This window comes from Juglans microcarpa x Juglans regia, chromosome 6D (genome assembly GCF_004785595.1).
Source record: "Juglans microcarpa x Juglans regia isolate MS1-56 chromosome 6D, Jm3101_v1.0, whole genome shotgun sequence".
Classification (NCBI taxonomy): domain Eukaryota; kingdom Viridiplantae; phylum Streptophyta; class Magnoliopsida; order Fagales; family Juglandaceae; genus Juglans; species Juglans microcarpa x Juglans regia.
The window spans coordinates 35,032,460-35,057,203 of NC_054604.1; the positions used below are offsets into that span (position 1 = coordinate 35,032,460).

The 24,744-nt window shown below is 37.4% G+C and overlaps 2 protein-coding genes and 1 long non-coding RNA gene across 3 annotated transcripts; 2 read left to right on the top strand and 1 right to left on the bottom strand.

The window, feature by feature from the left end:
• The first annotated feature begins 213 nt into the window (after positions 1-213).
• On the top strand, positions 214-5,233 carry LOC121235698 (trigger factor-like protein TIG, Chloroplastic). The gene is made up of 13 exons (XM_041132066.1): positions 214-620; positions 1,016-1,099; positions 1,180-1,308; positions 1,903-1,991; positions 2,078-2,261; positions 2,602-2,692; positions 2,788-2,942; positions 3,145-3,237; positions 3,331-3,423; positions 3,963-4,043; positions 4,194-4,343; positions 4,512-4,607; positions 4,968-5,233. Exons 1-13 carry the CDS (start codon positions 282-284, stop codon positions 5,043-5,045), a joined length of 1,662 nt encoding a protein of 553 aa, XP_040988000.1. The 5' UTR covers positions 214-281; the 3' UTR covers positions 5,046-5,233.
• A 7,455-nt stretch (positions 5,234-12,688) lies between these two features.
• Positions 12,689-13,690, bottom strand: LOC121234059. Its single transcript, XR_005934286.1, has 2 exons — positions 13,476-13,690; positions 12,689-13,225 (listed from the first exon to the last, which is right to left on the bottom strand). It is a non-coding gene; the product is annotated as an uncharacterized LOC121234059 (long non-coding RNA).
• A 595-nt stretch (positions 13,691-14,285) lies between these two features.
• LOC121234970 (plant intracellular Ras-group-related LRR protein 6) lies at positions 14,286-23,750 on the top strand. The gene is made up of 21 exons (XM_041131137.1): positions 14,286-14,551; positions 15,145-15,208; positions 15,563-15,699; positions 15,787-15,873; positions 16,693-16,768; positions 16,858-16,932; positions 17,038-17,107; positions 17,200-17,277; positions 17,387-17,447; positions 17,577-17,655; positions 18,340-18,430; positions 18,783-18,843; positions 18,924-18,991; positions 19,161-19,231; positions 19,950-20,087; positions 20,304-20,408; positions 20,857-20,981; positions 21,154-21,250; positions 21,904-21,978; positions 22,899-22,954; positions 23,467-23,750. Exons 1-21 carry the CDS (start codon positions 14,487-14,489, stop codon positions 23,540-23,542), a joined length of 1,755 nt encoding a protein of 584 aa, XP_040987071.1. The 5' UTR covers positions 14,286-14,486; the 3' UTR covers positions 23,543-23,750.
• Positions 23,751-24,744: the final 994 nt, after the last annotated feature.

Below are 24,744 nucleotides of genomic sequence, written 5' to 3' on the forward strand. Positions count from 1 at the left end.
GTATGTTTTAGTAGATGAGATGAAATGAGATGGATTGAGTTGAGATAAAAATTAAAAATTAGATAAAATATTATTAGAATATATTTTTTAATATTATTTTTATTTTAAAATTTAAAATAATTAAATTTAATAAATTATTTATTTTATTTTATGTAAAAATTTGAGAAAATTGTACGGAATAAATGAGTTGAGAACTTTTGTTTAATCAAACGACTCCCGTAGGAATAAATATCCTGCAAACCTCTCGCTTTATCCTTTTGCGCTTTGAAGGACCAACAACAATGGAGCTCTGTGTCAGTAGCTCTACAAGGTTCATGAACAAGAACCCATCTCGACCCTCTCACACCTTTCTCCGTGCAACCTCTGCCCATTCTCTCAGAAACCCAGTTTTCCAATTCAAGCACAAACCCTTCAGCTCCCTCAAGCTTCCCTCTCCTTCCCGCCAAATCCACCTCCTTCAACCACATCCATTTCCCCGAAATCCCTGTCACTTCTCCATTTCAGCGTCTTCTTCGTCATCTTCTTCTTCATCTTCTTCCTCTTCGGTTGCTCTTGGCAATGAAAAAGATCGGCTTCCGGCCGACATCGAGGTCAAAGAGACTGAAGAACCAAATTGTAGAGTGAGTCTTTATTCACTTAATTGTCTGCCATGTATTCCCACATAATCATTGGTGGTATTTATTTATATAATTATTACCATTTGCTTTCTTTACACAATTGGGTCCTTTATCATTTTCTTTTATCAGCTCTCTCTCTCTCTCTTCCTTGTTTGGGTTTCTAGCTGAATTTGAATGGGTCTTTTTCGAGCACTTCCGAGTATAGTATGGTTCCTCAATTCGACTGGGTCTTCATTTTTCGCACAATTGTTGATCTTAGTGCATTGTTCTTTCTTTACAACTTTTAAGTTCTGTTTTATATGTTTTTCGTAAATGTGTCACGAATCTTCGTTTTTTGCAATTTAATAGGCAATGGGTACGAATGAAATCCGTAATCCTTTGTGTCTCTCTTTGTGCAGGTTAGGTTGAGTGTAGGAGTTCCACAAGCTGTATGCGAGGATTGCTACAAGAGGGTCATAAATGAGTTCATGAAGAAAGCGAAGGTGCTTTTGGGAGGAAACATACTTAGCTTCTGCAAAAGGAAAGTAATTTGATGTTTAATAGTGTTTTTTCACGTACTTAGGTCCCCGGATTTCGTCCTGGAAAGAATGTTCCCGAAAGTATTCTTTTAAGTCATGTTGGAAAGAAGAATGTGCAAAAGGCTACTGTTGAATCTATCTTGAAGAGGACACTCCCACATGCCATGGCCTCGGTAGGTTGAAAGTAAAATTCAGTTACTTTTTTCCCCTTTTCGTTTTAGTTTTGTTGGTATTTAAATTATAGAACAACTTTCTAGGTTGCTATTATTTTACACATAACCTTTAAAGTGTCTTTGGGTTCACTTCAATTCATTACATTTACATCCATATATACACTTGCGTTGATCCTGTTTAAAGTCTGGTGCATGTGTGCGCAGCACATTGTTTTATTCTACATTTCCCACACCGATAGGAAACCATTCATTGTTTGCAAAATCCTATAAAAGTTGCATCAGCTGTAAAAAACAGAAATCTATACTGGCTGTGAATTACCTTTCCAGTAAGAATTTGAGGGTAAGTGAAAAATTTAGTATTTTGGTGATCAGATTTCAAAGACGTTGTAGTTTGGAGTAAATGTGATTTTTCATAAGCATTTTAACTGAGAATTCTTAATCTATGGCTCAGTTCTTTTAGGAAGTGTTTAGAACTTTTTACTGTTAATTTCAGAACTAGTGTTGATTTTGGAGGTTCTTTAAGCGAAAGATGCAATCTTGATCCTTTTCCCTTAGCCATATCATTTTCTCTCTTGAAGTGCTTTTATTCTACAGGTGACAGGAAGGGCTTTGAGAGATTCAGTCCGCATTGTAACCAAATTTTCTGACATGGAGCAGACCTATTCTTCTCTAAACACTCTCAGGTTTTTCGTGTATACATCTTATAAGCTACATTTCACTCACGTGTTCTTTCTATCTTCTTTAATTTTATACCATACTTGTGCTCCAGATATGATGTCATTGTCGACGTGGCACCTCAAGTTAAATGGAGTCCTGAGAATGGATACAAGAACTTAAAGGTTGTTGTTGAAATAGACAGTGACATAGATGCTCAGAGAGCTTCTGAGCAAGAACTGAGACGTCGTCACAAATCCCTTGGTTTGCTGAGAATTGTAACAGATAGAGGACTGCAGGTAAGTGAAGTTACTTACTTTGGTCTTATAAAAACATTTAACCTGCAGCTTTTCCCATTTAACTTTTTTTTTTTTTTTAATGAATAAAACATTCATGTTGTATTTGTTTAAAGGAAATTAGACTCCCCAATCCTGTCAAACAATTTGGGAAAATTTTATCCCACATGAACCGTTCAACTATCCTATCATAGCATTGCAGTAGTCATAGATTGCAGCCCTTAATGCCCATAGAAAGAAATCTAGTGAGCAACTATTATTATTATTTTTTTAAATAGTTCTTTTTGCTTTTGTATATATCCATTTGAGTTTGGTGAATTATAAAAACTTGAACCTTCCACAGATTGGTGATGTTGCTGTTCTTGACATATCAGCAACAACAATTGATCAAGATGAGTTGAATGTTCTAGAGCTTCCATCTGCAGAGAGTAAAGGTCTGCCAGTATGCAATGAAGACGTAATACCCCTGTGTCAATTTTTCATTTGTAATGCATGCATTTCATCACCCAACTCCATGTTCTACCTGCAGGTTTTCATTTTGATACAGAAGATGGTGATAAAGTGATTCCTGGTTTCATTGATTCAATTATAGGAATTCAACCAGGTGAAACGAAGTCCTTTCCTCTTGTATTTCCCGAATCATGGAAACAAGAGAATCTCCGTGGTGTTCATGCTCAGTTTACTGTGAGTGCCTTCATTTCATATGAGTCCAATTATAAAATAAAGGATAAACATATACTGGAAACTCCATTGCCTTTCTCCTGGTTCTTTTCAGCCTTTTCATTCTGTCAAAACAAGGTTAAATTGTTTTCTGTGGTAATCAGTATGCCCATAGTACTGAGCTCAGCTCAGAAATTGTTTGTACTGATTATGTACTCTTTTATAGGTTGAATGTAAAGAACTATTTTACAGAGACTTACCTGAACTGGATGACTCCCTTGCTGTCAGGCTTCTTCCTGGATGCACCACTCTGAAGCAGGTAACCCTTGTGCACACTCTCAGATACGGAAAAAAGTAAGTATCCTGTCCAACTAGATTGCAATGAAATTTTTTGTGCTGTATAAATCTGCAGGTTAAAGAATTATTGTTACAGAGATATCTAGAAGTGGAGGAAACGGCTAGAGAACAAGCAACAGATAATGCAATTCTAGATCAGCTTCAAAAGGTTCATTGGTAGCATGAGCAAAATTCAATTCATTTCTTGTGGCTTCTGATTGATGCTTCCCTTTCTGTACATTGACTACGCATGGCCTAACTCTTTTTTCTATTTACTAACTGAGAGATTTAAAAAAAAAAGAAAAGAATTATCCAGATATATTGAAACACTTGGCATCACATGAAATGACCAGCTGTTTTAATAAATCCGCAGAGTCCAGGCATGAATGTTGTCAACATTTAGGAATCAAAGTCATCATGAAAGAGGCTTGATGTACCATTGAACTTTCTTTGGGTATTTTGATCCTCTCTTTGGCAGGATCTATATTTTGATGGGACCTATGTAGCTGTCCAGTGGATAACAAGAATTAATGATTATCAATTTCATCCTGTCAGAAGAATTGTGATAAACCAGCCATGAAAATTCTATGGAAACTATATAGTTAGCTTCACTTGTATAATTATATGGAAACTATGAACCCTAATTGAAACGCGTCCTCCCTTTTTATTCTAGTAATTTCACATGCATTTCTGCATTGTTATTTTCAGATGGTAGAGGTTGATATTCCTCAATCTTTGTTTGAGGAACAAGGTAGGCAATTTTATGGAGCCAAACTTCTAGAGATACAGGTCAGTACTTGGAAAAATATGTATTATATCATGGTACCCAATTTTAAATCCTTCTAAAATTCTGCTTACATGCATGTTTGGCTTTCAACTGCCTCCCGTTTTCTCAGTTGTATGTGTATCAATTCTAATTTCAATATTATGGTGGCACAGGCAAATGTGAAACTAAATGAACAACAATTGGCTTCTCTATCAAGTCCAAAGGCAGTTGATGAGTATCTGGAAAACCAGAAGGACAATATATTGAACGCAATAAAACAAAATCTGGCAGTTGGAGATATATATAAACGTGAAGATTTGCAGGTAATATTGAATACTAATTTATCTAGTCAATATTAAATGCTTCCTCTTGTGCTACATGGGCTTTGTTGGAATGTGGAGGGAATTGTTTGTGGCGGAAGTATCACTTGCTTTCTAGAATTCTAAGCTGCCTTCTACAATGATATGAGTATCTGGTTTTGCTTGTTGCAGTTTTCGACAGACGATCTTGTGAAGGAGGTTGAGAATTCCATAGCTGAATTTAAACGTCAAAAACAAGAATATGATGAGGAGAGGGTGAGGGAACAGGTTTGTACATCGTCCTATCAAAGATGTGGAATGCTCTCACCTATTCCTTTTTTTTGTTTGTTATTTTTAGGCCTTCACAAGGGCCTGTCTAGGGATTCCAGGCAGGTCAAAGGGTGTTCATGAAACAGTCAGTTGAACTAGTATACCATTGTAACCAACAAGAAACTGGAGGCACTTCTAGTCGCATATTATCGATTAAACCAAACAGTGGTCTGATGTTCTCAAATTGCTGTGACTTGACCTTCATTTTCTGAATCAATATAACCTTTAACAGAAATTACTCTTTCCCTAGCATCTCTCTTGGTAGGATAACTTAAAGACTATTGACAATTACCTAATTTCCCCTCTAAAATTTTGCAGGTACAGGAGATATTGGAAGGAGCAAAGGTACTTGAATGGTTGAGAGAACATGCTGAGATTCAGTACATAACCAGATGAGAGAGAGAGAGAGAGAGAGAGAGTCACTGCCGCTGTTCAAAATTTTTGTTTCTCATTATATGACATTCTTCATAGATAAGATGTTTACTTCGTAGCTTTTTGTAAAAGGAATGTTAAATACAATCCATGATCACTAGAGAGAGTGCCGAGAATATTGGAATAAACAAAAACCCGGGTATTTCATGGTCTCCAGCCTGAGGACGATCAAAGCTTTTGAATGGATGGCATACTTATCGTATGATGGGACTATTGTTTTTAGTTAGGCGAGAGGCAAGCAGCAGATCCGGTAGCAAGGCTCGATACTGCTCTTAATTCCAGTTTCGGTGATGAGAGCAGCGTAGCTCCCAATTTTTGCGGGTCTTTCAGACACTCCAATCATTTGATACGCCAAATTAGTTAATTGAATTCCTTATGCTCGATGCCCGGAAAAGAAGAGAAGTTGCAATTTGATACATGAGTAATTTAGAAATTATCCCATACAGCAAAAACCCTCTTATAAAGTTGTAACACGCCGGTGGAGTGAAACGGAATTCTCACTTCGAGGTAAGGATCCTTCAAGGAAATGGAAAGAATATTGAGAGAAAATAAGGATAACTGAATTGTATATTTTTGCGCAAAAATCACAAGTTCCTTTAGACGGAATATATCCCTGATTTTCGTAATAGAATTGGATACAAGTAAGAGTTACCCGTGGTGCATCTAAGAAACATGGCAAGCAAATATAAAGGGGCCCATTAGCCCAAAAGGGTCCAATAGATCATATAACTATGGATCAAAGTCCTTACAACAACTATTAACGAGATCAAATCATAATAAAAGATAATTGAAGCCCAGAGGCCCATGTTGTAGCCCATGAAGTAGCTCAGCCAACGGTCCATGTACTTCAAGCTCCCAACCTTAATTCTTCCAAACCCTGACCCTCTTCTGTCTCTTACCTCTTCATCTCAGCAACCCTAAGCCTTCTCTTACCACTCCGTCGACTCTGTGGTAGTCACTGTCGTCAGTGGTTCAGAGTGTTACATTATCCCTCTATAAATAAACACCTTGCTCATAAGGTGTGGGAATGCTGATTTCAACTTGTAGTAGTTTTTCCAAGTGGTGTATTCTTTCTTCTGTCCTTGCCACCTGATCAATAGATCTGTCACCGAAAGGTTGTTGATTGGCCTAATTCTTCTATTCAAGACCTCCTTATGCTCTGGTTGCAGTACCCCTTGACTATTTACTGCTGGTACTTGGGTGGACACCGAGATCCCATCTCCCACCCTTTTCTTAAGCTACGAAACGTGGAATATGGGATAAATCTGTGCAGTGGTAGGAAGCTTAAGCCTGTAGGCCTCCTCCCCTATTTTGCTGTCAACCTGGAATGGCTCGTAGAAATGTGGAGTCAGCTTTAAATTCCGACGCTGAGCCACTGATGTTCGATAGTAGGGTTGTAACCATAAGTACACCCAGTCCCTTATGTTGAAAGTTTGTTCATTTCTATTCAAATTTACAATTTTCTTCATTCTCTCTTGTGCTTTGTTGAGGTTGTGCTTTAGAATTTTTAATATATGGTCTTTGGATCTTAGAGTAGAGTCCACTTCCTCGACCATAGTAGTTCCAGGGCTATAGGATAGAATTCTGGTTGGTTTGTACCTATTCAAAGCCTTGAATGGTATTAACTTGCTAGAAGCATGAGTACTAGTGTTATACCACCATTCTGCGAGTGACACCCACCTCACCCAGTCCTTGGGTCTATCTCTCATGAAACATCGAAGATAAGTCTCTAGGCTCTTGTTGACAATCTCAGATTGACCATCAGTCTGGGGGTGATAAGTTGTGCTAAAATCCAGCTGAACTCCCTGTGCTGAGAACAACTCCCTTCAGAATAGGCTTGTGAAGGTATTGTCCCTGTCAGAAATGATGGAATGAGGAAGACCATGCAACTTAAAAATGTGTTTGATAAACAGTTGGGCCACAGACTTAGTTGAGTAAGGATGGCCCAAATGAGAAAAGTGATTGTATTTTGTCATGCGATCCACCACTACCCAGATTGTACTGCAACCATTAGAAATTGGTAACCCTTCTATGAAGTCCATGGTTATGTGGGACCATGGTTGAGAAGGGATTGGTAAGGGCTGCAGTAGCCCACTAGGAATGGCATTTTCTGTTTTTTACACTTGACAAATCTCACAACTATGCACAATTTTCTTAACATCATATATGAGTCCAAGCCAAAAGAATTCTCTTCTTGTTCTTTGTATTGTCTTGTCGAAACCAGAGTGTCCCCCATGAGCTCCCATGCACAAAATGAAGAAATTTATTCATGAGTTTTGAAACATTAGCTATGTATAATTTGTCTTTATAAAATAGAAGACACTCCTTCATAAAATAGTGTTGGTTTAGCTGCCCTTCTATAGTTCAGGATCCTTGTCATAACCTTGCTTAGTGTCCTCCATCCACTCCACTGAGGGCACTGATATTAGGGCTAGTGATATATCTTCTTCTCTCTTTCCTGAAAGTGCATCTGTTACTCTGTTCTCAGGACCCTTCTTCTATTGGACCACAAAGTTGTAACCTAGCAACTTGCTCAACCATTTATGTTGCATTGGTGTACCTATTTTATAGTCCAAGAGATATTTCAAGCTGTGGTGATCAGTTTTAACCACAAAAGATCTGCCCAGTAAATAAGGCCACCACTTCAGGATAGCCATCACCAACGCATACAATTCTTTCTCATATGTGGATAGCAAAATGGTTCTCCCTTTTAGAGCCTGGCTAAGAAATGAGATGGTTCTACCTTGTTGCATTAGGACTACTCCCACTCCTTTTCCTGATGCGTCACATTCAATCAAGAATGACTTAGAAAAGTCTGGTAAAGCTCAAATAGCTGGCTGAGTCAAGGCCTCTTTTAGCCTCTCAAAGCCTGTTTCAACATTATCATCCAACTTGAAGTTATTTTTTTTTTTAACAAAGTTGTAAGGGCAACAGCTATACTCCTATAGTTTTTAATAAAGCGTCTATAATAGCTAGTCAAACCTAGAAACCCTCTTAGGGCCTTCAAAGTCTCAGGCCTAGGCCAATCCACAATAGCTTTCAATTTCTCAGGATTTACTCTCATCCCCTATCACAAAATCAAATGTCCCAAATAACCACTTTCCTGACATCCAAACTGGCACTTGTATTTTTTTGCAAATAGCTAATGTTTCTTTAAGAGTTCCAAGGTTAAGTTCAAGTGTCTCAAGCGTTCTTCTTCACTGCTGCTATAGATCAGTATGTCATCGAAAAAGATTAATACAAACTTCCTCAAATAAAGCCTGAAAACTTCATTCGTCGGGTTCTGAAAAGTTGAGGATGCATTGGTTAGTTCAAAAGACATGACCAGAAACTCATAATGGCCTTCATGGGTATGAAAACATTTTTATGCACATTAACTGGTCTGACCCGTATCTGGTGATAACCAGATCTGAGATCCAGCTTAGAAAATAACTTAGATCCATTTAGCTCATCTAATAATTCTTTTACTATGGGAATAGGGAATTTATCCTTTATGATAACCTAATTTAAGGCTTTGTAGTCAACACACAGCCTCCAAGAACCATCTGCTTTCTTGACCAAAATCACTAGGGAGGAGTAAGGGCTTTGAATCACCCCTGATTGTAACAACTCCTTTACAATCTTCTTGATCTCATCCTTTTAGTAAAAGGATGCCTGTAGGGGCAGACAGTAACTGATTTTGTCCCTGGTAACATGTTGATAGCATGATTGTGGGTTATACTAGGGGGAAGCCCATTGGACTCTTGAAATTCATCTTCAAACTATTGTAGTGATGGTGTAGGTAATTGTTGCTCCCAAGTTAGTTCATCTTCACATAATAACTTTAGTAACACCCCATTCTTTTCAAACTTTTCTATTTCTCTGTAGGAACTCTCTTCCAACCACTGAGTTGATGCTAGTCCAATCAAGCTCATATTTTGGCCCCCCAAAGGTAAACTGCGTAGTTAATCTTTCAAAATTCCATGAGATTGTGCCCAAGATTTGTAACCAATGCACGCCTAACACCACATCATATCATGCTAATTCAAGCTCAAAGAGATCCATAGAGAATAGGAAACCCTAGATATTAATCTTGACTCCCTGACCCTTCCCTTCACTTATCAACCGATCTCCATTTGCCACCCTCACTCTCACAGTCTCCTTTACACAAACTAGAAACTTAGATATTCTAACCACTGCAGGATCTATAAAATTGCGGGTTCTACCTGAATCAATTAAAATGACAGCCCACTGACCTGCTATCTTGCCTTTTACTCTCATGAGTCATGGTCCTTGGGTTTGAGGAACCAATGAAGGGGTGTAAGGAGATTTCTGGCTTGTCAGGTATCTCGGGAAAATCCATAACTTCTTTCCCTTTTCTGTTTGCATCTTTTCTTCCAAATCCTCATCTTCCTCTTCTTCCACTTCTTCTATTAAGAACATTTTGGGATTTTTATATTTGTGACCCAGACTCCATTTGGAATCACAGTAGTAACACAAACCCTTATCTCTCATTTCTTTCATCTGAGTAGGGTTTATCTTCTGGACAAGCACTAATGCCTTCCCAACAAATTTGCTAGACTCATAGGTCTAGCCATGACTCATTCCTCCTTTAGTACCCCCAGGATCCAACACATTGTGGGTTGTGCCCTTAAAACCCCTCCTGCTGACCTTCACATTTTCTTCTTGGATCTTTGCCAAACTAAAAGCTATTAATAAATAAAGGGGATTGGACATCCTCACTAGTAGCCTAATCTTATCTTTAAGGCCACTTAAAAAAAAGATTAGTTTATGATGACCAGACAATTTCTTTAGCCTATTAGAAATTGCCTCACACTCCACTTTGTATTCCTCCACAGATCCCATTTGTCTTAATCTAGTCAATGTTTTCATTGGGTCATCATAAGAACTTGGCCCAAACTGATCAAGAAGGCTATTACAAATGATTCCCAATCCACAATAATATCAGATTCCTTTACATCCTAGTACCATACCATGGCCTTTCCTTCAATGTGAAAGGAAGCCAGCCTAAGCTTATGCTGGGGCAAAGTATTGTAAAAACATGAAAAATCGATTGGCTTTATAAAGCCATCCCAAAGGAGCATCACCATTAAGAGAGGGAAAGTCTAACCTGACTGACTTAGTCATTATTTCACCGCCCCTTTCCAAATCACTAAAATCTGTTGGTTCCTGATGTTGAGTCCTTTTGCTGATGCTCATTGTTCTTTTTCTTTAGTTCCAAGGTGAGAGCTGCTAGTTGCTACACCATCGAGTCTGATTATTTCTTGATGACCAACACCTCTGCTTCCAACGTCCTCAATTGTGATTTTGTGGTTTTCTTGAAGCCATTTAGGCCATCCTAAAGCTGATTCAATCTCGTCCCTTTGGCCATAGATTTGGTGGATCATTGCCAAGGAAAGACAGGCTCTGATACCACTTGTAACAAGTCGATGGAGTGAAACAAAAATATCACTTTAAGGGGAGGATCCTCCAGGAAAATGGAAAGAATATTGAGTGAAAATAAGGGTAACTGAATTGTATTTTTCTGCATAAAAATTACAAGTCCCTTCTGACAGAATATATCATTGATTCTAGTAACAGAATTGGACACAGGTAAGAGTTACCCATGGTGCATCTAAGAAACATAACAGTCAAATATAAAAAGGGATTTATTAACTTCGTGTTTCGTACGCCTTTAGGCTGGGTTCCAACAACTCGGATTTTGAGTCTTTCACCTGCACACTTAAGAAAACAGAGAGTAGGGGGCTTGGTGGAGGCCGGGGAGTCTCTAATGCTAAAGTCAGTATATCTCCTTAATAGTTTGTCTGTGAGTTTTTAGGAATCAGATAGAGTTCTTTGTACTTGGAGGTTGGCTTTTATACTAGGTTTTCGGGTGGGGACAACTCATACCTGTCTTCAGGGTGTCCATGTCACTTCAACTGTTCGCCTAGTCAGAATCTTTTAATACAACGTGACTTCTAGGGTGACATCATTAATGTGGCGTAGAGTCCAGAGAGTGGCACCATTAATGCGGCGTGGCTCCCTAACTTACTTAACCTTGTAGATGTTCTCTATTAAGTTCATTCATGCATGTTATTAAAAGATCAAGGGTTCTCTATATTTCCTATCCACCTGCCAGCGCAGGTTCTCGAGAGTAGGGTGTCATGGAGGCCAGTCCCATTTGCCTCTATCGTTTGCTTTCCCCACGCGTAGGTTGGTTTATGGGTGGGTGCTCATGGGCTGAGTACTCTGCAGAGGCCCACTAACGCTTTTTAGAGGAGGGTCGTTGGGCTTGGTTGGTTCTTTGATTTACTTTCCCAGTGGTCCCTCGTGGGCTTTCTATACGGGTTGATAGGAGGAAAAACCCCCTTACAGGCCCATTAGCCCAAAATGGTTTAGTAGACCATATAACTAGTGGACTGAAGTCCTTACAATAACAATTAATTAGATCAAACCATAATAAAAGATAATTAAGACCTAAAGGCCCATGCTGCATCCCATGAAGTGGCCTGCCAATGGTCCACGTACTTCAAGCTCCCAACCTTAATTCTTCCAAGTCCTGACCCTCTTCTGTCTCTTACCTTTTCATCTTAACAACCTTACGCCTTCTCTTACCACGCTGTCCACCCCTGGTAGTCGCCACTGTCAGTGGCCCAGAGTGTTACAAAAGTATAGACAACAGACATACAAAACTGCCCAGACAATAAGATGGCTCTTGGTCTCGGGTACAAAAACCTATGACTCACTATCAGGAAGCTGGTCGGGAGTTGTGTCCTCAGTTGCTCAAAGCAGCTCTTGTATATTGCCCTCTGGGATAGAGGCTGGAGCTGCTTGGATGTCTAACTCTTAATAGGCAGAAGCCCTACATCTGTGTCACCCTTCAACTCATTCTCACCAAATAGATCCTTTTGAATAGGGACTATTTTTGCTACCTGATTTTTTTAAAAAGTAATTTGCTTACTAGAATTAAAATGGCATTAATAGGCAATTGCATTATTTTTGGAGAAAATAAAGAAATTATAATGGATTGTCTATCCAAAGTCGGGAGAAGTCTTGGTTGAGAGTTGAGAATTATCAAGTGATCACTATCTCGTAACGCTATTTTGGAGAAAAAAACGTATCACCAACGGTCAAGTAAAGTAGGCTTGTGTTTTTTTTTTCTTCTTTCTAAGTAAGCATATTATATATATATTTAACATTTACAAGATATAATAATTAACAGGTGGGAGGTTCCAACATTCATTCCAAACCAACAAATACAACACAAAAAAAAAAAGAAAAAAAAAGATCTGGGGCCAATGACTTGACCCCTATCCATTTCCAACAAGGAGAAACAGCTTGAAGCTGTTTTGATACAGACCCAAAACGGACTGTAAGACTGTGATTGTAAGTCACAGTGAAGTGATCTGTGTTGCATTTTGCTGGTTTGGACTGATTGTCGAAGACTTCCATTATCTCTTTCCCGCGATCCTTGATTAAGAGAAGCAAAAATATAGGAATATAACAAATTGGAGATGCACCGAATCGCCCACAGATGACCGTTTGGGACAATAGTGGTGTGTGAGAGTCATGTGCCACGCTAGGAGAGTCGAGGATGGTCAGGTCCAAACGATCAGAGACATTGCAAATTTTGATCAAAGATAATCAAAGCCACGTTCCTGGTTTGAGTCCAGCTAGTGCTGGGAAACGCTGGGAAAATAATATTAGGGGCGAAGATTTCATGTTCTATTTTCATTTCAGTTCCGCTTTGCAACGGTCTGTCTGTTGCTAAGCGTTTAACAACATCCAATAGGAGTCTGCCACGTCAATAATCCCACATAAAAACTTTAAGGATGAACACACTGGATGAAATCAAAATTTCTGCATTCCCTCTGCACGAAAATCACTCAACTTCAATAGAAAGTTAGGGACCCTCACAAACTCCACACCGTCACTGCAAAATCCGTCGCCCATCGTTCTGTTTTGCATCACCCACCATTTTCGTCACCGCCAACTCAGTTAGCACCTGTTTCATTGGCCACCAAATAACAGACAGCCACCAATGCGAGAGAAATACATTGCGTCTTTGGTCCCTATTCTTTAGATGTTTGCAATGACAGAGGTTGCCATTCTGGTAACGGAATTGGCCCCATTGAATTCATCTAATTTTTTGTTGTTGCATTGGTCTGGCCATGACACATAGATAATTGATGTCAGAATGGAAATGGGCACTTGGGGATACTGATATGAGGAAAATATGCCTATTTGATTCATGGTAATTTTCGAGAGAGGCAAATTCTTCACCTTAAATGTTAAGAGATCCATCAAATAAGCATTACACCAAAACCAATTTAATTCAATCATGACAATACACATGACAAATATTAACCATAGGATGGACTTGGTTTCGTAAAATTCTGTAGAAATTATGCTTACATAGATTTTATGTAAGCCAACTCCCCAAGTTCAGGTGTCAATGCTCTTTCAAGACAAAGATCCTTCAGAGTATTGCAAGTGGACGATTATGGCTGCAAGGTTAAAAATCAAGACGAAAGATCTCTAAAGAATTCTCTAGGCTAGAGAATATGAGACAAATTCAAAAATAATAGAAAAATCTCAGACGAATTCGCAAGAGGGCATACTAGAGGGGAGAGTGGAGAGGGGAGAGGGGAAGGGCTCTGGAAACTGGGAAAGGGGGAAGAGGGGAAGGGAACACGCTGGAGAGGGGAGAGGGGACCTGGGGAAGGGCTCTGGAGATGGGGGAGAGGGGGTTCATCTGATCTGTGGGCACATGAGAGCTAAAATGGTAGCCTATTTGTCATTCACCTTTTGGAGGGCTGTTCTTTAGGGTTTAATGGACTGATTGGCCTGAATATTTAGGGTGCGTTTGGTTACCAAACTCACCTCAACTCACCTCAACTCATCTCAACTCATCATTATAACTTTTTTAAATCCCAATACAAAATATAATAAACAATTCAACTTTTTCAAATTTCATAATAATAATAATATTAAAAAATAATATTCTAACAATATTTTATCATCACAACTCAACTCAACTCAACTCAACTCACTTCAACATCAACACATATTACTCTTTTTATTTTCCTGTATTTGTTAAGTTTCTAAATAAAAAACTTTATTTGAAAACTTTTAAAATTCAATTTTAAAAATTCAATTTTTTCAATACAGTGTGTGGTATAACGGCGTGAACTGTGAATCGGGAATTGAAGATGGACTGGACCGTGGGTGGTTTTGGATCGGGTTTGATGTCTGCTCGGCCCCAGTGCCTAAGCATGAGAAGAAATTGACACGTGTCAATTCGAAGCACATCATTCGTTCGGTTCATCGGGAGAGTTTTTACAGCTTCACCTTCCTAACCAACGCCGAGCTCAGATCTGAAAGCAAGACTCACGCTGCAGTACATTTCCGTGGAACCGTATTGCCATGGATCGGGTTCTAAAAGCTGCTAGAGCCTCTGGTTCTCTCAACCTATCAAATCGTTCCCTCAGGCACGCTCCGTGTTCTCTTTCTTCTCATTTTAATGTTGTTCGTAAATCTAAATTTCATTTAGTGGTGTTCTATTAATTGCTTCGCGAAGATAATTAAGGCCAGATGAAGATGCGTCAATTAGCATAATAGTGGATAGCATGGTACAATGATACATCCGTGTTTGTTTGACATAACTGTTAGTGCCAATTAGATGTTTACAGGCTGTTGGCGGATCAGCCTGACACATCTTAGTTGCGGTTCGAGTTGTCTGAGTGTTATTCACCTCGGTTTAGTTGAATACTATGAGTAGAATCTACTTTCTTTGTATTTTTTTTTTTCTCGACAGCCTTTGTGCGTTTTGCTTTTGAATATATTGGGTGTTTAGTTCTTATGACTCGTACGACGATCGCAATATTTTTCCTCTCGAGAGATAGGCCGACGGTTTGTTACTTACTCCCGTTCTTTACTCTTTCGGTAATGACGAGAGTGATATGATTTGAGAAGATTTGATGATTTCTACTTCATGGTGTTTCATTTAATCGTAATGCATCGTAGTAGAGAATGATATGGTTAATTATGTATGCTTTACTTTTACTTGTGTTTCTATTATCAGGGATGTGCCCAATGAAGTATACCAATGTTTGGATGCAGTTGGAAATGATGAAAAGTGGTGGGAGGTAATTTATTTTCGACTTTTGCTTTGTTCTTCCTTAACGTGCCATATGGAATGGGAAAATGATATGGGTCCCGAGACTTTGTCCCGACAGTGGGTCCCGATAGTAGGGTTTTTTTTTTTACTTAATGATTAAATAAGTGTTTTTTAATGATGTTGTGATTTTTTTTTAAATTTTTAATGATATAAAAAAATGTATGAAAAAAAATAAAAATAAAAGACCAAATGGCCTTGTCGGTGAGTTTTCTCGTGCTACACCCTTGGCACGATCCTATGGAATGTTAACTAGAAAGATGAAGTTGAATACAACTTACGAAAGATATATGGTGGACTGATGGTGTCATTGCTTGTGTTGCAGGCTGTGGAGCTACAGAAGCTCATTTTGGCTCATAATGATATTGAATCATTGAAAGAAGACCTTAGGAATCTACCTCAACTGACTGTATTGAATGTCAGCCACAATAAACTTTCTGAACTTCCCGCTGCGATAGGAGAGTAGGTTTTCTAAACAAATATAACTGTTAATCTTTTTCATGAATGTATTCCCATGTTTCTTGGTGTTCTTAACCTAATGTTTGACAGGCTTCCTTCACTGAAATCTTTAGATGTGTCCTTCAACTCAATTCAAAACCTACCCGAAGAAATTGGATCAGCAACTTCTCTTGTCAAGTATACTTTTCATCTTTTCTTTCTTTCTGCTTCCGCATCATCTTTTTTAATAATTGTTTTTTCTTTTTTTCCCTCCTCCACTCTTCCTTTGATCACAACTAGTACATTTTCTACTTCCTTGTTGCTGTTTTGAATGTTTATTTTTGTTTCTTTGCTTTTTTTTTCTCGGTGTTCCTAGTTTCTGAAAAATCGTAATGAAATACAAGAAAATATCGAACATGACATGGTATTATGATCAGGATTATATCACTCTGCGCATATGATGGTTTTGGGCTGTCCTACCATCTTTTGAGTACCTTAAACCTGAATTAGATTAGTGCATTTATTGGTTTTGGTGCAAATCTACAGCCCATTCTTGGTGATTTTCACTCTTCTCATCTCAAAGTGATACAGCCTTATCTGTTTCATGTTTTAATCCTCTTTTTATTGGCATTGAATGCTAACGAAGAAAATATTAATGGTAAGATAGATAATGAGTGGCAGAAATCACTCCTCTCATCTCAAAGTGATACAGCCTTATTTGTTTCATATTTTAATCCTTTTTTTGTTGGCATTGAATGCTAATGAAGAAAATATTAATGGTAACATAGATAATGAGTGGCAGAAATGATTTATAACGTTTTTTACCCCTCTTTTGGAAGTCCTTTTGGAATGGACTGAGCGTGAAAGGCCTTAACCTTTAACACCATATAGGATTTAATTACTTTGTTTATGCTTAAGCTAGTGTTTATGTTTTTGTTTCCCTGCTAGTGATTATAGGATAGATTTTAACCTTTAGCAATTGATACATTCAGATTTTGTGTGATCATTTCATACCAGGTTTGACTGTTCTTCCAATCGGCTTAAGGAACTTCCAAGCTCCATTGGAAGATGTATAGCTTTATCAGATTTGAAGGTAATGATTTACCATGATGGAATAACAAACACCAGGGAACTCACAATGTGTTATCTGATGACATTTGGGTCATGACACTTTTTTCCCAGGCATCAAACAATGTTATTACCAGTTTGCCTGAAGAGCTAGCGAACTGTTCAAAATTAACAAAACTAGATGTGGAGGTATTAGTTGGATCTATTATTTGCATACTAGATTTTAGATGGCCTGCTTGTTCATCTACTGTAAAGTATTGTTGACATATTGTGTGTATCTCTGATCTATGTCAGGGAAACAAGCTCACTATGCTATCTGAGCATTTGATTGCATCGTGGACCATGCTCACTGAACTCAATGCATGTAATTATCAGCATTTTCACCATCTAGGTATTAGATCCTACTTGTATAGCTACGTATGGATTGAACTCGTATTGTTACTTTAATCTGTGCAGCAAAAAATATATTGAATGGTATACCAGAGAACATCGGGAATCTTTCACATCTCATTCGTCTTGACTTTCATCAGAACAGTGAGTCAATCGTGCTAGGATTTCCCCTTCCCTTTTTTCCTTTTTTATGTGTAACTTAAACCAGTTTCTTCCACATCCTTAGAAATTTTCTATGTAACGAGTTGTGCAGGAATTTCATCAATCCCGGCATCAATAACGGGTTGCTCTTCTCTTGTGGAGTTCTATATGGGGTCATATTCTTACTTGATATTATTTGATAATTTTAGAATTTTAGGGGCATTTGGATTGTGTGGGTTTCCTTCTGCTCGAAAGTTGGCACCTTTTGATAATTATATGGCTTTGATGACATCAAATTTCAGGAATAACACACTGTCTTTGTTACCGTCAGAGATTGGGGTGCTTTTGCGTCTAGGGACTTTTGATCTTCACTCAAACCAGGTAGCTAGATTTATTTTTTCTTTTGGTGATATTATTTGGGAAGAAGTCCTCGTTTCTATTAGTTTGTTAAGATGGATGGGCTACAGAAAAATGATTTCTATGTGATCCTTGCTCAGCTTTCACTTGAACAGGCACTTAATTTCTCTTTAAAGTTTGTTGCTGAGACCTGATTATAACTATTTTCATGCAAATCGCTGGAGTCCTTAGATATGATTTTTTTACAAGTAAAAAGGATTTGATTATGTGAGTCAACGTGTGTGCATGGCTAAGTAGCAGATGGTGGAGTCAATTTTCATTAGTGTTGATGGATATGATATGAAATGTTGTACATATATGAGTTCTTACTCTATTGATGCATTTTGAGTGTGTACATGAAAAGAGGTCCTTGCTACTTCTTGTCCATTGGTTTTTATTTCTGAGCAGAGTATACTATTATGTGCTTAGTATGTTATATATTCAGTTCTGTAACATATCCCAAAATTGACAAGGGCTCTAGTTTGAATGATGTTTCCTCCCCTTATAAGAAGGTTAAGGGTGATGTTCATGGATTCAAAACTCATTGAGCACATGTCTCACTTGCAATGAAAATTGAATATTTTTTTTTCAAATGTTTTTTTCTTCGAATCCTCAAGTTTTGGATCGGTGAATTTAAACCTGCCTGCTAAATGCTTCATATGCATGCAGTTGAAGGAATATCCAGTGGAGGCATGCAAGTTGCGTCTTTCAGTCCTGGATCTTTCAAATAATTCATTGATTGGATTGCCCCCCGAAATGGGTAAGGTTATCACATTATAGATTGGTGCAAGTCCTCTGGTTTATTTTTTTCACAGGATTTTAGCTTCCTGAATAGCTCATGGTGCCTCGAAGGAATCTGGCATCTTTCAATCATTTCAAACAATAGAACTTTGTTTACCTATTTAAAGGTTTTTTTTTTTTTTAATTATTTTACGTACTTATGAAAAAAGACTTTTTTAAGAAGTTTTTGCTTAACTGAATTGAACTCAAATCACAGCCTTAACACATTCTCTCTCATATATACATGTTTTCAATCTTATCTTTATAAATGCAAAGATTGGGAATTAAAATGATCAATAGATAGTGCATAACATAACTTATCGTTTGTGTAGGCAAGATGACAACCCTGAGGAAACTTTTGCTTACTGGCAATCCTTTGCGAACTCTTCGAAGGTGCAAATAATCATGTTGAGCCTTAGCATGTCTATTGTGTCTTTTATTAAGGGATTATCCAACTGTTAATTTTCCTCCAGTTCATTGGTTTCTGGACCAACAGCTGCTTTATTGAAATATCTTCGAAGTAGACTTTCTGAGGGTGAAGGTATATTTGTTCTCACTAATCATGCTTCAGTTAGATTGTCTTTGGCATTCCGGGTTTATTGTCTCTGTTGTTGCAAGAGTTCGAAATTTTCGACCCAATGTCAAATTTCATGACTTACAGTTTTAAGTTTTCTTCCATTATGAGTGATCAATTCAAGCTTGTCATGTAGATCCTGAAGCCATGACAACAACAAAAAAGGATGTAATTTCTATGGCATCTCGATTGTCCATCACTTCAAAGGTATAAGTCACTGTAATTCCAACATTTATTTATAAAGAGAATAAGCTTTTCTGTGAGAAATCTGTCTGTGGTTTCAGTGCTATTGATGTGATCTTAGTTGCTTACCGGATGTCACCTAGAAAACTACTACTTTACTGGTGCATATGATCTAGTTATGCAAGTCAAATAGCCACTTCTATCTACCTACTTTCTATAGATAACTTGCTGCATATTTTTCTGCTGGTAGAGACCAAGTGGATGGTGTGACGTGTAGAATCTACAAAAATAAAACATATTATAGGGTGAATAATACTTTTGAAATGGGGGAACATCTAAGGTGGAAAAAAGGGGGGGGGGTGTTGGGGAGGGTGTTATTCAGGAAGTTATGTAATTAAAGAAACCATATGATAATAATGCCATTAGTTAAAGTCTTAAAACTCCATTTTTTGAGAAAGATTTATGAGGAAACCAAGTAGACTCGTCTGAATACTATCAATAGCACTATAGACTTTTTAATAAGTAAACAAAATTTTTCTTAAAATTCGCAAGAGGTTTACTTATAAAATGGAGAAAGAAACAGGAAAATCTTGAAAACTCACCCCCCGGCACGGCAATCAATGTGAATTGAATAAATTTTGTGGGGCTGGGAAAACTCATCATTGGCTTGATAAAATTCTCACTTGAGGCAGTTTTTAAGATAAATTTTCCAAGCTAACCTTTAATAATGTTGTAATTTCAGGAACTTTGTTTGGAAGGGCTAGGTTTGAGTGCAGTACCATCAGAAGTATGGGAATCGGGTGAGGTCGTTAAAGTTGACCTTTCCAGGAATGCCATTCAAGAGCTGCCAGTTGAACTTTCTTCATGTGGTTCACTGCAGGTAAATTTCTTACTTGTCCTCAGTTTCCATAGTGTTTCCACAGTAGCTCTTATGGAAACTGATATCCTAAAAAGTCATAGAGGATTTAAACCGCTTTAGAACATATTTTGCTTCCAGACTATCACAGTCTGAGTCAGGGATTTTTCTATGCTTAAATTCACTTGTTGGAATCTGAAACCATCTATTAATGCATCAACTTTGTTTCCCAATGTGCAGACTTTGATTTTATCCAGGAACAAGATTAAAGACTGGCCAGGTTCAATATTAATTTCGCTTCCTAATCTTTTGTGTTTGAAGCTAGACAATAATCCTCTCATACAGGTAAAAACAGATCTAATTTCTATCTTATGCAATATAAATTAAGCTTCTGCTGTAGAAGTATGAAGTGGACAGGTTGACAGCTTCAAAGAGTCATTTTCCCCGTCTTTCAAGAAGCTTAGGACTTATAATAGAATCAGAACCTTTTCTTGAGAGAAAAAACAAAATAAACACTTTTCTGTAAGTTTCTTTACAATCTAGAGGCTTCTCATTCTACGTCAATAGTCATGACGTGAGTCTTGTTAGAAGTTGAGAAGCACTAAAGTCCGTTCCACATTATAAAATCTTTCTGGAATTATTTACATATTCATATTTTGAGGCCTAGTGGTGGAAAGGAGGTTGGATTACTGATCTATTCACAAGATATTTTCTTTTGTGCATGTTCTACAATGTGTAGATGTGTCTCTATTACCACTATGATCCAACTACCCTCTTATTACTTGACCTGCAGATTCCATCCGATGGATTTCAAGCAGTCTCTAGTGTTCAGGTTCTGGATCTAAGTGGTAATGCCGCCTCAGTACAAGAGCATCCAGTATTTTCCAGCATACCCCATCTACAAGAGCTTTACCTTAGGTCAGTTAGCTGGAAATTACTATACAATCTCACATATTGATGCACAAAGACAAATATCTTATTTTATGGATTCATGTCTGCCCGAGTGTGCCTGTGAACTTCTGTGCTTGTACATAATGTTATCTTGTCTAATGCCTGAGCTATTTATCTTACATTTAATTTGACTTGACAGAAGAATGCAGCTGCATGAAGTGCCATCTGATATATTTAGCTTACAGCAATTGCGAATCCTTGATTTGAGCCAAAATTCCCTTCAATTGATTCCAGTGGTAATGTATATCTTTTTTGAATGAAATATTCGAAATATAACTGTGCCATTGCTTGATTAGAACTTGTCAAAATCAACTTTGATCAATGTGGACTTTCTTTGAGGTAAGAGAGACTTGAAAAACTCCATATTGTACATCAACTGGCTTCATAATTTTATTTCCTTGATTGTTGGGACAATTAAGTTATTCTTTTGGTTCATTCCAATCAAAATATTTATTTCATGGTCATCTTAAATGGATTTAGTGGATTCAGCTCTGTAAAGTGGAGAGGTTAAGAGTTCAGGTTTTCAATATAAAAGATGTAAATTACTTATAAAAAAAAAAATATAAAAGATGTAAATTTCCTAGGAAGTAAAGTTGTATCTTTAGTTTAATGCCTTTATCTCTTACCTTGTTAATTCTTTATTCTTTAACAAGATGTATACTTGTTGCATTTATCATGTAGCTGGTCCATGGATCTACAAATTGGCCTGTTGATAGGAGGTTGATTACTTTTCACATGTTAGGAACTGCAAGACAAGTAGAGTACTCTGGTGCTGTTTGTAGATAACTTTGAGATATAGCCTTGGTTCATAAATCTTGTCTTTGATTTTCCTGTGCGGGGTGCATCAGCTGCCAAATTTGTGATTTTGTTCTTTAATATTGGCATGCAGGGGTTCCAAAATCTTACTTCTCTTACTGAACTTGACCTATCTGACAACAATATCTCGGCGCTTCCCCCAGAGCTGGTCAGTATATGGAATCATTTCACCATTATTTTTATATAATAGGTTTTCAAGTACGGTGTTCAGTAAGATGTTGCTAAAAACACACTGTGGTAGTGAATTAGTGTAGTGCCATAATGACTTAAGTTTTTTCCCTTTCTATTTTGTCTCTTTTAATAAAAAAAATCTCAGAAGCAAACTGAACTTTGGAGAGCCCCATATTTACCCCATAACATATTTTTGGGTCATAATTCTGACTATGCATTGTCACCAAAGAACCCCCTATGATGGTTGGTTCAATTCCTGTCACATGATATAAACTAGTCAATAACCACCTTTTTCTCAGCTCAAGTAATTTAAACTTGGGAAAAATATACTTTTTACCCATTAACTAACATTTTACACTTTGCACCTGAAACTATAAGATTTTTTTGATAAGTAAGAATTGTATTAATAGAAATCTAGGCAATGCCCAAGGACCCGAACTTCTAAAACTGACACAATATACTCAAACTACCAAGAACTGAGCATCAATTTTCAATTATGGCCAAAGATGGATGAAAAATAGCTGATGTGACACAACCTGGACTGTTGGATCTCAAGACACGATGCACATTGTAAGTTTTTGATAGTATGAGCATGCAATGTATTAATTCTGGAACTATAAAAAATGACTTAATTTGGGTAGTTTAGGATGGAAGGTGCAAAACACATGATAGTTGGAGGGTCGAAAGTGTATTCTCTCCTTCAAAATTTATCCTAGTCTTCCGTTCTTGATTATAAAGTAATAAAGACTTGTTCACCAACTAGTAGAAGCACTAATATTAATTGAACAATAACCACTTGACTTAGAAAGTTACCTACTGCTTCACGTGATACATTTGTCCAGACTAGTTTGAATGATTTATTTCATCATATAAGCTAAGGAAGAGTTCTTTGGTCAGGGTTTGCTTGAACCAAGCCTACAGGCCTTAAGACTTGACGGAAATCCATTGAGAAGGTAAGCTAATTTCTTCCATTCCACCTTTTAAAAAAAGGAAAAAGAAAAAAACATTACTTATATTCTGGATGTAGTGTAGCCTTGCTGGGATTTTTTGGTTTGGTGACATTGTCACCCTTCCTGTTCATAATTGGAGTTTCTGCTTTTGCAAAGGTTGCATCTTTGATCCCTCCCCAGATTAAAGGGGGCATTGTCTTAATCAATTAACTTAAAATCCTTGCAGTTTTATTTAGCTTAGTCATCCAAACTTCTTGAAATTTGGTTTGGTGGCGAAGTTTGTTACTCGACACTAGCCCAATTACAGTGTGAATCATATTAGATCATTTTCATGAACTTTGATGGTGGCTTATTTAGCATCCAATACTGTGTACTCTGTATACTTATCCGAAAAAAAAACTCCTGATGTTGTCAGAAATTATTTATCAGTAATGAAATTAAGTTAAAATCATGACGCAGTTACTGAAGGGTATTAGAAGTTCACGAAACTCTTATTCTTTCTGTATCTTTTACAGCATCCGGAGGTCAATCTTAGAAAGAGGGACCAAAGCAGTTCTGAATTATTTGAGGGACAGAATTCCAGAGCAGTAGTATGTTCATATATTCTTCCCTCTCTTGATTGGGGCAACATTTTTCACTCCTTTGTCTTTGGTTTTTATTTAATCGATTTATTTTTATTAAAGCTTGATGTTAGAGACCAGGTACTTGCACACGTCTCGAGTGTAATGCCATGTAGCATATGATACATTGATGTTTGTAATCCCAATATTCAATATCAATATGCTTCTGTGTTCTACTATTATTATTTTCCGAATTTCATTTTTGTCTGCTTTACTTCATTTCCCCCCGATTATGACCTGTTTTAAGTGGAAAGGAGGAGGAGAGGAACAAATGGAGAGTAGAGTTGACCTTGCAATCTAGTCTCATGAGGTGGAGCATGGCCCTGCATGGGTTGGGTTGCCGGACCACTGGAAATGCGGCCACTGCCCATCTATATTGTAGTTTTAGAATATAGTAATAAAACTACAAAAGAAAATAAAAACTGTGACCATGTACAATTTGATATGGTCAGGAAAACTACTCAAGGGAACTGCAAAGATCTATGTTCTGAGAAGCATGCATCTCGGCATTGAATGGTGCTTCTGTAGACTTCATGGGATTGGTACCTTCTGATCCATAAAACTGTAGTGGGTAAGATTTCACCTGGGTAATGAATGAGCAAGTTGAGTATGAGTGGAACTTATTATTTATATATAGGTTTTTCGTTATGAGCAGAAGCAGGTATTAAGAAAGAAAAATCTAGTAAGAAAAACACGTCTAAGCACCATTTGGTTTTAATGGTTACGATTAATTACTTCATTAATTTTCTTGTTAAAAAGCATACACATCTCTGAGTTCATAAGATTGACCGAAACAGTATATCTAAATTTGTGTAAGCTTTTGATGCTGAATTTTGTTCCGTTGCAAATCTTGTGATGTCCATGCAATGTCAAGCTCTTTATGCTACAATTTACTTGAAATTTCCCTTTGGCAAGCATCATTTATTCATGTCATCTTGTGTTGCTTCTGCATATGTTGGATGCTGCGATTGGGAAACACAGAATCCAAAATACATTACTATAGCCTATATACAGTGATCTATTCAGCAGTCATTTTTATAATTATTTATACAACTATATTTTAAATAAAGGCACAATTTTATAAAATAACTTATAAAAATAACACCAGTTTACATAAATACCATCATTTAAAAACATCATACCAGAAAAAGTTATAAAAGAAATTGTGCATGT

Coding starts and splice junctions, on each gene's coding strand:
- LOC121235698 (XM_041132066.1), top strand. CDS start 282: ATGGAGCTCTGTGTCAGTAGCTCTACAAGGTTCATGAACAAGAACCCA. Junction 4,044..4,193: donor CCAAACTTCTAGAGATACAG/GTCAGTACTTGG, acceptor ATGGTGGCACAG/GCAAATGTGAAACTAAATGA. Junction 4,344..4,511: donor ATAAACGTGAAGATTTGCAG/GTAATATTGAAT, acceptor TGCTTGTTGCAG/TTTTCGACAGACGATCTTGT.
- LOC121234970 (XM_041131137.1), top strand. CDS start 14,487: ATGGATCGGGTTCTAAAAGCTGCTAGAGCCTCTGGTTCTCTCAACCTA. Junction 18,992..19,160: donor TAGACTTTCTGAGGGTGAAG/GTATATTTGTTC, acceptor CTTGTCATGTAG/ATCCTGAAGCCATGACAACA. Junction 19,232..19,949: donor GATTGTCCATCACTTCAAAG/GTATAAGTCACT, acceptor TTGTAATTTCAG/GAACTTTGTTTGGAAGGGCT.